Source organism: Petromyzon marinus, chromosome 47 (genome assembly GCF_048934315.1).
Source record: "Petromyzon marinus isolate PM22_M1 ecotype Great Lakes invasive population chromosome 47, UKy_Petmar_22M1.pri1.0, whole genome shotgun sequence".
In the NCBI taxonomy this organism is placed as follows: Eukaryota; Metazoa; Chordata; class Hyperoartia; order Petromyzontiformes; family Petromyzontidae; genus Petromyzon; species Petromyzon marinus.
Window position 1 is genome coordinate 6960808 of NC_133713.1, and position 16362 is coordinate 6977169.

The following is a 16362-nucleotide window of genomic DNA, read 5'->3' on the forward strand; positions in this document are numbered from 1 at the left end:
GTAGACAAAGGTAACTAAACACATATGACAGGGTACCCCGAGTGGCAGCTGTCCCTGTGGGCACAATGTGATCTGACTTGCAAATGTGCATGAGTCTATCCGTATGGAGGGATTATCGAGATGTATCATCCCAGTTGAGTGAATTGATGCGATACCCTTATGCAGTGAATACTTAGCAGCTTGTTTTTTTTTGTGGTGAAACAACACGGAGCTAATGTAGTCAAAGCTAGCCAATAAGTAGATTGTGCATTTTGCTTGCAATTTAGAATTGGTGTTGATTAACGTAACATGCTAACATATACATCCCTTTGTCGATCCACTGCTGCATTAATGGCTTGCCCACTTAATGCGCGTTGTGGGGGGTTACTGGAACCTACTTCACCACGCTGGTCAATGCGGGTTGATGAAGGCAGGGAACAGACTTGGGAGCATAGAAGTATGGCACAGCAATGGATTTTGCTGCACTAACTTCTGCTGCCCCGAATGTATCGCCCGTAGCTTTTAACACCTGGTTATGTGGTTGCCCATCCAAGCACCTTCCAGGCAAAACAAGTTCAACATGTATACAACTTCGCTTTGCTTCTGAGATCTCACCAGATTGGGTGCATTCCAGGTGATTTTTCATAAGCAACATTCTGAAATAAATGCATTTTTTTTATTTAGAAAAACGACAACATCCGTTGGGCATCACGTTGGGACTACATCCTGGAGTCCATGCCGCATACAAATATTCAGTGGTTCAGGTGAGAGCTCTTTGCATAGAGCAAACATGGTGGGGGCGGGTGGGGGGATGTGGGGAAGATGACACAGCATGCATGTAGGTCGTCCCCTCAAGTGTAAAAAAAAAAAACCCCAACAAATCATCAGCAACTGAACCTCACTAAAACGACCTTCTGGTGAGGAAAGGCAACGATGGTTTGAGTATGAACAGCCCTTACAAGGGCCAAACGAATCTGCCGGTAGACTCGTCACTGTAGATGATGCAGCCTTGCGTAATGAAAGATGGAAGATGCGCAAACGGGTAGTCCTGCGGAATTCTCTTAAACGTGTGAAACGTAAGTGCGTAAACTTGTGTTTCGCTCCTTATATCCAAATAAAATATTCGTGGGGTTTACAATCGTGTAACCATTCAGCCACTGCATAATTCTATGAATTGTCAATATTTGTTGTCGTTTGGTTCATATACTAAGAGTTGTCCTCGTGGTGTGTGTAAAATTCACTGTTTCTTACTGGGTATTGGTGAGCAAATCGCATACATCATTTAAGAATGCAAAATCATCTTTTCTTACAAAGACACGATTCTGTTAATTTTGTTGTGCGCATTAGATTGCTTTATTTGTCTCATGTTTAAATACTGTAAAAAAAACAACATTGAGACAGAGGTGGCTTGGAGATCATGGCGATGCAATGGCACCGCTGAGAATCCTGGGTTCGAATTCTGACCGCTGCCTGTGACCAAACCGGGTTCTCATGTGCAGTGGCTTGATGGTCTTGGCCCAGTCAACAATGGCCACACAAAATCACGTAAAATTTTTCTCTGCACTTCATTGCCAATATTCTGACCCTGGAAAATTCGCAGTACCAGTTTCACTGTCAACGTTTGTGGACCAGAGGCCACTTGAAGGGATCTCAGAAGTAGTTTTGTGATATCCGCTTTTGTGCGCCATTCTCTAACACAAAGGGATCCACTGTTGTGCAAAGGTTACGTATGAATACATGTCTCATGACATGATGCCTGCCAACACAATCGTCGTAACATTGTGGAGAACAAAACAAGCAATGGGACAGTCGCATAACTATTGTCCCTGGCTGTACTGGGAAGTCTGGACTGGTTGAGTCGCGCAACAAGTGAGCTTACGCCCTCGCCCATTTTTTCGTCCCGGCAGCATCATGAACTCGCTGGTGATCGTGCTCTTCCTGTCCGGTATGGTGGCCATGATCATGCTGCGAACACTGCACCGCGACATCGCCCGCTACAACCAGGCCGAGTCGGCTGTGAGTACTCGCATCGCCTTCCTCCTCCTCCTCCTCCTCATCCTCTCTTCCGAACATCCCTTAGTTCTCTCACGCCTGCGCTTGCCGCCTCAATGCATCGCTGCCACCTCCCGAGTTGTCCCTCGTCTAATCTTCTTCTAGTTCCCTCGTCTGTCTGAAAACGATCGGGTACGATCGGATGCGGTCAGCCTCAGGCATTTTATATTTTCCGGTGTGCAAGACGAAACGCCAGTCCTGCCCTTCCTACATTGCAGCTCCGTAAATTTTACCGTCGCTGAGAGAGCAACGTCACATTGGTGTGCATTAGACACAAAGCGTGCCTTAAGTGCACAGCAGGGGGCACTGCATTTGGATGTGCACACTAGTTTCGGCTTCACAATGCAGCCTCTCTGCCAGATTCGGTGCAATAAATGTCGGTCTTCTCAGTAGAATTGTAAATGGGTCTCGGTGGGATTTATTTACCAAAGAGTCGTGGCAAGTGGGAGAGATGTTCAAGGCATCTGAATTTCAACTCTAGCTGTTTGTCACCTTTTCCGCAGTGTCACAGCAACCCAAAGGTGTTGTACATTGCTAAAAAAATTTACAGTAAATTTAAGCTTGCTCGTAAAAAAATAAAACTTTCATTCAGCACAGTTAATTCTCAGGCAACGGTGCGTTTTGTCACTTGAAGCACGTTATTCGTAATATTTGCGTTTGCGTGCATTAAGTATGTTTTTTTGTACGATGTTGTGTGCTGTGGATATTCTTCTTGCATAGCTGTGTATGCTGGACATTTCACAGCAGAACCAATCGTTCATTCAATGTAACCATTTCCATAGCACTGATTACAGTGTGGGAGCCACTGACATGCTTCAATTGCTCAATCTCTAGAGTGCCCTCCACTGGACTGCAAACTTAATCCATGTGTATTGTAATCAGTTGACTTTGACTAATGCACCAAAAAGTACAATTACCTTTTTTTCCCCTTTAATTTTTTTAACATTCATGGAGAAACCAGACCTCGATCATGAAAGCTGAGGGTGCAGCCTGTACATCCTTACGGTGGCTGCTCACTGCTGCGTGCTCATTACTCTGGCACACGGCGCCTTAAACACCTGTGTTGCTGAGCTACTTCCAGCTTCTTTGGATTTGTAATGCCGCTAATCAGATGAAGTGCCCCTTATTTGAAAGGCTTAGCAGATGGTGAGGATAAGTGCTGCTATTATGGTGCTTTCATCTCTTTTGCCCAGCTCACTGGGGCGGTTGGCCAATAACACATTCGTTCAGTTTTCGTAATTCCTCCTTCAGCTCGTGTGCTGCATTGATGAGCCCCCTCCTCTCAACGTGTGCCTGCGAGAGAGACCGTGACCCAAGTTGGAGTCATACCTGGCAGAGATGCTTTATTGGATGCAAGAGGCTGAGACTCGCATTTCGATGCAGCAACAACCGCGCGGATATAGAAAATGATGACGGTGATGACAGCGATGATTACAATGGGCCCGGGTGTGGTGACACACCTGTGATCCAGTGCTTTGGAGGCAAAAGGGTTGGTGAATCGTGTGTGAAGGTGCTAAACTCCCATGCCCGCTGAGCAGCGAGGTAGCCGGGAATTGGCAGTATGGCAAGTGGACCTTTTGAGTATTATCCTCTTCCTTAAAAAGAGTTTGTACACAGTGGAGAGGCCTTTTCTGGGTAATGATTGACATTGCTACCGACCTTGCGTTTGTGAGCTGTGCAGCTAGTATTGTAGCTTGCATCGCACCTCCGATTCGCACGGCTGGCTGCGTATGATTGGATTCTGATTGGATTGATACTAGGCACTCGCCTAATATAAATCTGAAACTTGCAAGCGAAAAGCAGAACGAGACGTGATATTCATTGCATCCATTCGTGTGCAGTTTGTAAGGCCGCGGTGACACAGACTTATTTCAGTCGTCATCAGGTGTGCCGTTGCTTTTCACACCTGATGACGACCGTTTGTGTTATGGTTGAAACGTCGTGAGAATTTTTATTGCTTTATATATATTTTATTACTTTATTGTTTCCCTTCAACGTGACGTTACCGAAAGAGCTAAGAATATAGACTTATTTCATTTAAAGGTTGTAATCCCTTGTTCATCACGACGTCCTTTTTACTTATACATCTCAATAGCGTGACGGAGATCACGTGACGTGAGGGTTCTGCCTTTACAGTGAGGGTTGTAAGTTGACGCCGAGGAGGGGGGAGGAGGCTCCTTGCCCCCCCTCCCCGTGTGGAGTGATGTTACCCGCTAATTAATACTAATGAGGGGGGGTGCTACATGTGAAGTGAAGTCACTCGCTCATGATTATTAATGAGGGGGGTGGTCCATGTGCAGGACGTCACCTGTTCATGATTATTAATGAGGGGGGCTGGCCGACGTGGAGTGACATCACTCGCGGGACACAGACATTCTTGGCTCATTATAGTAGTAAATAATATTGGTCGCGAAAGCCTACGTGTTAAACTGCCCTCTGCTGCTCACAAGATAGCCATGAAGCTTAAGGCAACCTGGTTTTTTAAAGTGTTTTTGCGTTAGTTTTCGTAAATGTCAATGTGTCGTTGAACCTGGCAACACCCGACAGAGCCAATCTTTACGGTTTGTCACGTAAAATAACATGCTAATTAGTGACTACTTTAGCATACGGGCATCTTGGAGAGTAAACCCACAACATTTATAATTCAAGTACGACGTTTTTATGGTGATTTAACTAGCTTCATCAGGCAATTAGTCAGAATTGTGAAAGACGTCTTCCTGTTTTGGTCTTAAATAGAGGAGAGGACAGTGCTGAACATACATTTTAATTTTGTACTATACTACTATGCTCCCATGCCAGTGCCTCTGGCCTTCACAAACACCCCCCCCCCCACTAACCAACGTATGGTCGAATAACCTGCACGACCCGCACAGCGTGTGGAGGCCGTCTTCCAGCAGTGGATTGGAATGCACATGCTAGCTTCATTGGAACGTTATGAAATTAACTTTTTAAAGGGTGGGGAGCAAGGTGACACAGTTATAACACCTGTGTCTCACAGCAAGAATGGCCTGGCTTTGATTCTTGACTCGGCATCTTTTCTGTGTCCAGGCATTCCTCGCGTAATGCCCCCCCCCCCCCATTAGCACAAATTTGCAGTTCCGTGATTCCTCTTTTCGGGACTTACTTCACACTTACGCTACCTGTTTGCCAGTTACACGAAAAACAATTGGAAAGTTACATTTTTTTCAACGCTAAATATTGTAAGTTTAAAAATATATATTCTCATGGCGTCACCGTGCCATGGCAATGCCGAGTGTCACGGGTTTGGCGTAGCCATCTTAGATCTGCCGCCTTTGTTTGCACTATTTGCGCTGCCGCTGCAATCAGCCCACGGAAGCTTTAAAATGGTGCCTGCAAATTTTGCAGCATTGCCCCTTACTGTGAAACCTTGGCAGAACCTAGATTTGAGGTTTTCGTGACTGCAAGGATCCATACTCTTTGGTTCTTTTTGGTAAAGTCACGTAGGTAAAAAATAAAAATAAAATGTAAATTTAGTTAAATTAAAAAAAATGAAATGTAGTTTTCATTTTAGTTTTATTTAAGAATTTTTTTTTTCCCTATATGACTTTACCGAAAGAACCAAAGAGTACTTGGCAGGACCCTCATTAAAAATTGTCTGTAGATACATTGTGACTTTCCTGGGCAAACAAGCAAAGTGATAATATCCTTTTTATTGTATCATCTCCCAACAGATGGGCACACATTGAACTTAACGATTCATTTTTGTCACCCTCTTCATCTGCGTACTCTCAACAAAACCATAATTTGTGGACAGTGAGATATTGTGGGTTATATTCTGCCGTACTGTACATTCCCTCAATTCATCAGATTGTTGGGGGGGTGAGGTGAGGGTGGGTGTCGTTGGGCAAGGGGTCAGGGTGAGGTGATTAGTGACAAGGGGTCAGGGTGAGGTGATTAGTGACAAGCTTAATTCAAATCTTCTTTTCTAGGAAGATAACAGTCATTGTAGAGCAAAGCGGCACGAGATGGAGAGGTTGCGAATTCAAATTCTGGTTGTGGGGGCGGGTGGGGGGGGTGAGAGTTTGACTCGGCCCACCATATATAATTTTGTGGTTGATAAAATTAGTAGTACAGTACTTCATGTGGAAGTCAGCCGGTGGTTCTCCTGTGGAAATATTCGTTCCCACAATTGGAATGAGGAATTTTACACCACTGGCTCAGCGTTGTAATTGTGGGAGACCCAGCACCGCTTCGATGCTCATTGGAGTCGGAAATAACTTTTTATATATATTTTTTGTTTTTCTAGGAGGAGGTGCAAGAGGAGTACGGCTGGAAGCTGGTCCATGGCGATGTTTTTCGCCCTCCCAAAGCCAGCATGCTCCTCGCTGTCTTCCTGGGCTCCGGCACGCAGATCTTCATCATGACCTTCATCACTTTGTGTACGCGTGCCGCACTTCACTAGCCACTGCTGTCGAGGCAGAATGAAAACATCTCCCTCCGACCGCCACCACGCCTCTCATCATTGACACGGACTTATAACTAAGCACAAAAAGAACAAAGTAATTTTACCGCAATTTTGTCTCAGTTGTGTCTGTCGACATCATGTCGGTCAAGAGAGTATCTGTTTGGATCTCTCGCAGAGCAGTGCTGAGAACAACGCGCTGAAGCGGATATCACAGAGCTACTTCTGAGATCCTCGGCCACACTTTGTGTGGCTGAGAGGTGACGAGCCTCTGACCAAATGACCGACAATGCGTTACATTCCCGAGGCTCTACGCATGTTTGAGCCTGGTACGTTGTGGGCTGTAGAGAGAGCGGTGCAGCAAAATCAATTGTTGTACTCTACATCTATGGATCCACATTTAATCCTACCAGCCTTTACCAACCCACACCGACCAGCATGGTAGATTGTGGTCAAATGAAACCTATGACCCGCACGGTGTGTAAGGAAGTCCTTGTTCAGAATTTGATTGACATCTGCAAACATTTGGGCAATGGCCCTCCTGAACACAGGCTGTTGTTCAGAGCTCTGAAGAATGACCATTGCATCATTCCCAATGGAGACATTTTCATTCAGCCAAGTATGCAAACCCCATGTGTGTGTCACCTTTAACGTTTTGGTATAAGCTACTTCTGAGTCAACATGAAGTGGTTAGACTGGCAGGTCTGGTTGCAAATGGAGCTGGTTAAACCTGTTTGCCAAGTTGGACCACGCTTATAGATCTCCCCCACCCCTCCTCGGGGAAGATTAAGGAGTTGATTTATGTCTTTGTTTATGGTGATTCACGGCCCTCTATATTCCTTGTCAGAGTTCCATTCTTGAATCGTTTTATTTAGCTTTGTACGGCGGCACCTTCAGTGGCTGCAGGGGTAATGCGAACCAAATATAAAGGGCATACAAGAATAGAATTGTTCCTCACGCACAATTGGATGCACGTGTCACTAGTATAACAATCGATATTAATCGATGAATTGATGCTTCGTTACATGCCAAGTACGTTATTCATCTGTGCTTATTTCCTGCAGCTACACAGGGAGCTGCCGCGGTGGAACGGTTAGCACATTAGACTGGCAATCCAGAGGTCGCTGGTTCGACTCTTATCTAATGGAGCGACAGTCGGAGCAATGGGCCAAATGTATTAAATTCCCCACGCAACCTCTGCCCACCCAGCAGTGTGCGAATGGGTTCATACCAAATGGCAGGTCATGTGCGGTTGGGTAAAGTGTGGGTATGCCCACCTTTTCCAACACGTCTGGACGACGTGGAAGAGTTGAAGAAATACCTCCTGGGGCTCACTCTCGTGGAGGCCTTTCTGCCAGCGGTGGCTGGTGCAAGCTATATAGCCTTTAACCTTTTTCCGGAAATGCCGAACGCAGTTGCGCTCGGGTCGCATCTCGCGCAAAAGATTCGATAGCGAGTATTGCAAGCGTTAAAATAAAATAAAAAAATTGTCGATTTAAGCCGTCTCGTTGGATTGCAGAGGCATCCTCCGCTCGGCATTGTTGTCTTGCTGTGCTGTGGGCGTGTGCCGTGCAGTCTTCGCCTGCATGGGTTTCCTCTCTCCGGCCAACCGCGGTGCGCTCATGACCTGCGCGATGGTGCTGTGGGTCCTCCTGGGCCTGCCAGCTGGATACGTGGCGGCACGCATGTACAAGTGTGAGTACTCCACCACATTCTGGGCAGTTCCCCGAACACATAAACCCCCCCCTTCCCATTACAGTGCTGTTAGTGAGGTGCTGTTACTGACACACTACGCAAGGTACTCATTGAGAGTTGAGTCGACCTACAGGAGGCCCATGATCGGTTTAGGAAAATTATGCCTCCATTTTTAGATTCAATGCCTTTCCTAGATTTTCGTGTAGGCTTCTCTTTGTGCACCTGTCGGAGTAGTATGGAGACGTGACGTCATACACGCTGGGAGGTGCGATGACGTCATGTCACCTCGGGGTACTTAAGGGGGGGGGGGGCCCCGTTACGAAAGTGTGGTCGTTGTGGGAGCCACGGATGGTGAGCGGTTGAGGAGAGCCGAAGAGACAGCCAGGGGTAGAGCTCAAGAAGTCTGTAGAAGCCGGCTCTAGTTACGGGAGGTGCTGCTCTCCTCGGTCGGGTGGTGTTGGCTGAACCCCCGTCCCGACTCGAGTGAGAGAGCCCGAAGAGATAGCCCAGGCTAGCAGATAGAGCCAAGGGTCCACGTGAAGGACCGAGTGTAGGACACCTACCCCTGGTGTTTACTTATCACCTTTCTTGTTAATTAACCGGCGTATGCCCTTACCTGAAGATCTGCCTCCGTGTCGTCATTCACCACTCAACACATCCATCAGCTTTGGTTCATTTTCCTCAAGGTTAAGAAGCTCTAAACCATCATAGGATATTTCACGTAGGATCTCTTGGGCAAGGGCATGGAGGTTGTCCCTGGAGCCTGATGGTAGTCCGACAGACTTGAGGTCTTTTCCACCAATGGAGTGAAGTTTGTCTTCAAGGAGGATGAGGGCCTGGTTAAACATGACATGGGAAACGTTCACCTCGAGGTTGGGATTTTCTCGTTGAGCTATGTGGAGGATGTCCTCACTCATGCCTTCTTTGTATTTTTCCCATGGGGTTATGTGGGCTGCAAACTTGAAGAATTATGCAGAAGAGCAATCTCAGTCGAGAAGGGGACTGACTAACAGAAGCTTCTGTCATAGTGTTCTAAAGATGCTGATCATCCTCAAGAATTCCACGAAGAATGCAAGCTTCCCTGTATGTTTGACAGACAACTCCTTCCACTGCTTTAAGGTCTTGGAAATATTTTGGCCCTTTGACAACATGGAGAAGCATTCGCAGAAAGTAGCACTCCTGATCGTTGGGATTAACTGTGTAGACTCTTAAGGCATCAGATTCACCAGCACGTTGCTTCCATTTTTCTTTTTAGCAGTCCAGGTATAGTAGGAGGGAACTTTATGATGGAGCAGGTTGGCAGCAAATGGGTCACTTTGGCACAAAACCAAAAACGCCATCAGGGTTGTGTCTTGTGCAGCCAGGGCCTGTTGCTGGGCATTTCCTTCGGTGAAGTAGATGCATTGGCCATTTTCGAGGTGAACTGCCAAATGGACCAATGGGGAAGCCAAGAATTCTCCAAATGGCATCATTGCTGCTGATGTATTTTCCTTTGACAAAAGGTTTAACTTCATCCACACTTTGCCCCTCTTTTTGTAAGGCAAACACAGCCATGTCGGAGCCTTTGTTGATGCATTTGCAAACATATTTGATGGCTTTCACAGAATTGCAGAATTCCACATTAATGTGGGCCTCAAAGATATTGCACAGAGGAGGGCAGTAGGGAACAATCCACTGGTTGTCAACCTTCATTTGAGAGTTGGTGCCAGGTCTGAGCGTTGTTTCAAATCCACCATCTTCATTTTTTCTGCGACGATATAGAGGATATTCTTGGTTCTTTCGGTAAAGTCACGTTGAAGGGAAACAATGAAATAATAAAATATATATAAAACAATAAAATTCTCACGACGTTTCGACTGCAACACAAGCAGTCATCATCAGGTGTGAAAACCAACGGCAGTCATGCCCTGCCTGAGTTTCTTTCAAGAAGTTTCTTGGATACTTCTTGGTACACTTGCGGTCATGCATACAATGGCGAATTTGGATTGAGCTCCCCACATCGGCCATGGACCATTTGCTTACAGACCACATTAAATAGGGCAGGGTCTTTCTTGGTCAGTTAGCTGTGCATTGATAAATGTGTCAATGTCACTTGCATGAATTTTTTCCCTCATCCATAGCAATATGTGGGCATGAGGAAGACGACGTTTTTGCCACTCAATGGGTGTGCACGTTTCATCTTGTCTTCCCAAAGACGCCGCCTTCTTTTGTCGTAATGAGGCTCGAGTTCATCTTTGAGTTTTAAACACCCTTGCAATGATGTCATGTCTCTCTGTTGGCTTTTGGTTTTTGATAAAGCTGAACCTGGATCTCGTTCCATTTTGGATTGCAAGTGAAAGTGATCAAGAGATCGGGCCTGCCATATTGCCTGATAATAGTCACATTGCATCTTGAGTCCTCTCATGCATGTGTCTTGGTCCACCTGTGAAGGATGAAGGCAAAATAACCCCACATTCTGAGCGTTTGCATCTCCGTCAGCATTGCTAGCGTCCCTGAGATGAACATACCGTTCTACACAGCAGGCGTTTTTGATTGAGTTTTAAATGTCAAGAAGGCGCTCAATTTCACTTTTGGCATACTCATCGAGAACATACTGGTGAAAGTGTTAGTGACGAATGTGTTTAGTTTTTATTGAAAAAATGAGTTGCTGACTGGGGCTGAACTCCAAACTTTCTCTCAAGAAATTTTTTTTCGTTTGGAATGCTTCTTCTCCCTAATTAGGTCTCCCAACGGCTGAAGTTAAAAAGCCATTTCGATTTAAAGCTTTCGTGACTGCAAGGATATTCTCATTCTACGTGACTTTACCGAAAGAACCAAAGAAGTTAAAAAGCCATTGTTGCTACTTCAGCTCACTTGTACAATGAATAACAGATAAATTAAAAATTATAACAGTGGACTTTGAATGTCACTGACAGGAAATATATCTCAATGTTTTGGCTGACTGGTCTTCAGAAAATATTGAAGTTCATCGTGCAAACATCTTAAGTATACATTTGGCTCAGCCCACCACACTTCTCTTCCCGTGTATTTAAGACTCTTACGGTGAACCTCAATGTTACAAGTTATTTGGTGACACTGCGTAGGCAGTGGTTCAAAAGCAACAAAAAAACTCAACACATTTGTCAATAACACTGGGGCCTTAAAACAATGATAATGTATAACAGGACACCTTACGGGCAATGGCCCTTCTGCATAGCACATAAATAGAGGGGCCAGAGAGATTGAGTAGCTATGGGTTGGGGATGGTACTTTATTCCAATGGGCCCTAAAAAGTATTACTTTTTAAAAAATTCCCTGATGAACAGTTTTAAATTGGCGTATTAATATTTACCTGTTAAGTAGATATCGAGTAACCAACGAACCCTTCAATAATTCAATGTATTATTACGTAAACTCGTATTAAAAGTAAAACATTAGAAAATGTTGCTGACACATTAATCGCCAATGCAGGACCCTCCTGACAAAAATAGTCCTTCGTCTCAGTGATAATTACCATTGCAATTAAATTGCATTATTAGTAAATGAGTGCATTATCATTAAATAGAGGGATTTACACGATTTAACCCAAAAAAGCTGTGATGGATAATATTGGTTGCGAAAGCCTACGTGTTGAACTGGGATTATATTGCATAGGAAGGAGGGGACTACAGGGCAGAGAGGGAAAGAGACCGCTTCGCAGAGGGAGATGGAGAGCAGGTCAGTCGCAGGCAGAGGAGAAGAGGAGGGTCTTGGACTTCATCAAGGAAATAGTCCTGGCAGGGCGGATTTACCAGAAGGGAGTTCCAGACAAATGTGGAGCAGCACAGGAGAAGGAGCGACCTTTCTTTGAGTGGAGGTTAACTCGAAGTTTTGACCAGAGGCCTTCGTTGCTGGATCGAGAGACGTTGTTGGTGGGGCATTAAAGAGTGTGACAGAAGGGAGAGGTCCCTGGGATCAGCTCCACAGAATTAAGAGAGTTGCTAGTTTTGCGTTTTGATACGTGAACTTAATTGGTGAAGCGCTTTGTTTTGGGGATTTTTTTTAACTTTCGAAACCCGTCGAAAATGAATTGACACGGTGGGACATTGGTAAAGTTGTAGAGGGCATTCACAACAAAAATGCGCGCACTTTTTCTTTGCAGCACTTGGAGGGGAACGTTGGAAGACCAGTGTGATCCTCACGGCTTTTCTTTGCCCAAGGTAAATCCCTACTAAACACCTGGCACCTCATGTTGCTCTATATGAAAACACAAGGACATCAGAGTGGTTGAACATTCCATAATCTTCAAGTGCCACGATTGACAACGAAGCGTAGCGCGTTTGCCGTTTGTTGCAAAGGTTGCAAGTGTTGGGTCCCACAGCCTTTGCTGGTTTATACTGTAACGACAATCGACTTTTTCCGATGGCTCGGTTGGGTTTTTGTTAATGTGCGAAAGCAAGCTAATGATAATTTGTAGGTATTTATTTGTCACATGGTAGGGAACAATTCGGCTTACCCAGACTAGCTTAATCTCTCACCCGAGCGGGTGTGCGGCTCAGGCCAGACCTCTCGCGGGAGCGCGCACCCTCCGGTTTCTCAAACAGTCAAATCTTGGGTGATCTGCGAATTACCCGCGATAAACTTGACTGTGTTCCGACCCGAACGTGACCTGCTGTGCGGGTGGTGACCCGTGGCGCACCGGCGGCTACCCGACCCAATACATTTCGCTAACAGACGCCAATCATCGTCCCCTCCTGCGGAACTACTCCAGGCATTGTCAAATGCACCGCCTTCCGCTCGTGATCGCCTTGCTCCCTTCATAATAAAGGTGCTTATGCCAAGTGTACGCGTGATGCGACGAGTTGAACAATGGTGCTCTTATCATTTGCCGCTTTTCTTTCGCTCGACACAATCAAAAAACGTTGCCCACGCCGTACCTAGCGCCGGCCGCTGTGTGCCTGCAGCCTCGTGTTCGTCGACTTCTTCACCATGAACCTCATCCTGTGGGCCGAGGGCTCCTCCGCCGCCATCCCGTTCGGCACGCTCGTCGCCATCCTCGCGCTCTGGTTCTGCATCTCCGTGCCGCTCACCTTCCTCGGCGCTTTTGTCGGCTTCAAGAAGGAGGTAGGGCTATGGGACGCGACTGCCATCTACAGCGGTGGTCCCCTACCCTACCCTTACTGGACCCGTCGGTGACACCGTCGGTACGGACCAGCGCGCACCGATGACTTTTTTTTCTTAACGTAAATCTTAACGACTCTAAATTGTCGGACCTGCGACCGTTCCTCGGACCACTTTCCATGGCGTCGTGGGCCACCAATGATTCGTTGACCACAGGTTGGGAACCACTGGTCCAGATGTTACTTTTTACTAAAACCTATAGCCCATGACCTCTGACAGGATCGCCTGCCATGCGTCAGACCAAGTCGGATCCCGTAAGCCAAGCACGGTTTAACTAAAGCGAAACTATTTTTTATTTTACCAGGTTGAGTCGACCTAAAGGAGGCCCAGGAGCGGTTTAGATATTTGCCAGGTGATGTCAGCCGTGAATGGGAGTCTACTAAAAAACTTAACTGAACTAAACTATTTGTATTTTGCCAGGTAAGGCCCACTGAGCTATATAGCTCTTTTTCAGAAGTGACCTGGCCACGAATGATAGCTCGATCAAGTGGCTTGTCACGTGGAAATTTATCGCTGCCAAATTCTCTCGACTCATGTTTGTAAATGTGGAGGGAAAAACTGGAGCACCTGAGAAAAATCCATCACTACTGGGAGAACGGACAAACTCCAAATATACAGTTTAACACGTCGGCTTTCGCAACCAATATCCATAATACAGGTTTATTTTTTGGGTTCGATCGCGTAAATATATACATGTGTTGTTAAACCCACCACCATCCAACACACCCAATTAGTAAGGTTTGTCACGTAAACAGGCGTCAGGGTTGGGATTGAACTCACGACCTCCTGTATACCAGGCGACGTAATTTACATCTCTCCACCAAACCGCCTTCAGTGCTTGAGCCTGGAGAGTGCTTGAATGTGTGGCTGCTACACACAGACACATTGTCATCGGAGTTGCAGGGCTACACTGGGCAGTGCAGCACAATCCAGTGTTGTACTCTACTACAATGCTTTGACATCTATGCTCCCCACCCTCACCAAGCCGTGCTGACCAGGTCGAAGCAGAGTAAAAAAAAAAACTCTCACGTGGGAGATGTCCTCATCCAGCAGTGGATTGATGAAAGAGCTTTAAATGCGGCACGTGTACGCGACCTGCTGGGATTTCCCTTTCTCCTCTCGCTCCGCTCGCACGCACACAAGGGGCCCCGTATAGATTTTTATCCATCACGCCACCCCCTCCCCTCCACCTTTTTTCTCCCCCCCCGCTCCCCCCCCCCCACCTCTATCGAGCGTGAAAAACGGTCGCCGAGTTTTGCAGGATATGGGGAAGGAAAAAAAATCAATCGGCGTCCTTTGTGACGCACGCCGGTTAAAAAAAAAACCAAAACATCACGTTGCATCGGCCGGCACCGGTAAGCGCGGGCGACGCGGCTTCCGGAGCAATTCATGCGGACGCATGGCGCCTGCCCGTGCACGCGCGGCGCGGGCGGTAACCTTTTCGGAAGATTGTCGGCATCGTCGCATCTCCCCCCCCCCCGCGCGCGTGTTATTTATTTACTCGTCTGTTTATTTTATTGATAAACGGGAGAGGCAAACCGTTGCGCCGCCACGCTGAGCCGCACGGGGGGTGTAAATGGCGCCGCACCACGCTGTGCACTCTTCATCTTAGCCCTGCCCCAAACCGTCCCTTCGCTTCTCCACCCTCCTCGTTCTTCTCGTCTTCTCTCGTGCTCGTGGGCGCGTGCTCGTGGGTAGGTTGCGTGCGCACTCCTCGTACGTACGTACGTTTGCTTGTATGCACGCATATATATTTACACGTAAAAATCCCACGGCGAATCAAACGGGCCTCTCCATGGCATACTGCCAGGCGCTTAACGCCGCGGGAGGCGGCTGCACGCCGGCCGGGTAGCCGAACCCGGAGTGCTGCTGGCTTCGCCTTGAGACGCAGGCTGGCCAGGCTCGAGTTGCACGTATCCCTGTACATGTACGCGGCCGCCGGAGGGCCCCCGTAGGGACACGTGGGACCGGCCGAGCTGAGCGCGGGCCCGCTCTGGTTGTTGAGGCCCGCGGTGGGCACGCTGGGCACGGACGGTGGCACCATGCCCGTCGACATGCTCATGGTGCCCGGAGACGAGAAGACGCTCTGCGACGAGAGAGCGGCGTTCATGTTCATGGAGTTGAAGAAGGGGAAGCTCTTGGAGGAGAGCGGGTTGGAGACCGACGGAGCCAGGGGCGGGGGGGGGGGGCCGACGGAGCCGGGGGGGGGGCGACGGAGTCGGGGGGGTGGGGGCCGACGGCGCGAGCAGAGGGAGCCGACACCGACTCACTCACACATCATGCACTGACTCGCTCATCATGCGCTTACACATCATACACTCGCACAACCACTGACCCATTCATCATACACAGGTTCACTCATCGTGTGCTGGCTCACTCGCCCATCATACACTAACTCACACCGCCGCTGACTCGCTCACACATCATACACGGACTCACTCATCATGCGCTGACTAACACATCGTGCGCTGACTCACACATCATACACTCGCTCGACCTAAAACTGACTCGCACATCATACGCTGACTCGCACATCATACACTCACTCACGCTGCTGCTGACTCACTCACACATCATACACTGGGAGTGTTGTGCTGCCAGCTATGGCTGCAGGTTTTGTCGTACGTGTTATGTACATCGTTTATTGTTGAATTTAAAATCACAGTTCCTATGATTACTGTTACATTGTTTTTGTAGCTTTATTTTGGTCTGCTTGTGGTGTAATAGTTTTCTGCAATGTAGATTCATATTTAGTTTGTTGCGGTTGCACCCGACTTAAGAGCCGCATGGCTCACAGGGCTCTACCTAATAAATGAAACTTGAATTGGGCCGTTGGCACTCTCGCTATTGAGTAAAGCAGTTTTTAATTTGCCACTTTACGGCTGCCAGGTCCCAAGGTGCGAGATGTGTTGTTTTTTTTTTAGCATCGAGCACAATTGGGCATCTGCAGTCTCAGGACATTTCGCCGTGAGATGTGCGGGGTGTTGTCAGGAGCGCAGGTGTCATTGCGGTCGCGTTTTTTAGTCTTCGCAATTGCTCGCAGTCGGTTATTTAAAAGGCAGCCGAGGGGCCCA

General features: G+C 47.4%; 1 protein-coding gene across 1 annotated transcript in view; it reads left to right on the forward strand.

The window, feature by feature from the left end:
- The window catches only part of LOC116952551 (transmembrane 9 superfamily member 2-like), a 47045-nt gene that overhangs the window by 12056 nt on the left and 18627 nt on the right, over nt 1-16362 (forward strand). The window contains exons 8-13 of the mRNA XM_032971998.2: nt 664-743; nt 1887-1995; nt 6299-6431; nt 8030-8149; nt 12270-12327; nt 13072-13231. Coding sequence (XP_032827889.2) covers nt 664-743; nt 1887-1995; nt 6299-6431; nt 8030-8149; nt 12270-12327; nt 13072-13231 — 660 coding nt within the window. The remainder of the gene's footprint in view (nt 1-663; nt 744-1886; nt 1996-6298; nt 6432-8029; nt 8150-12269; nt 12328-13071; nt 13232-16362) is intronic.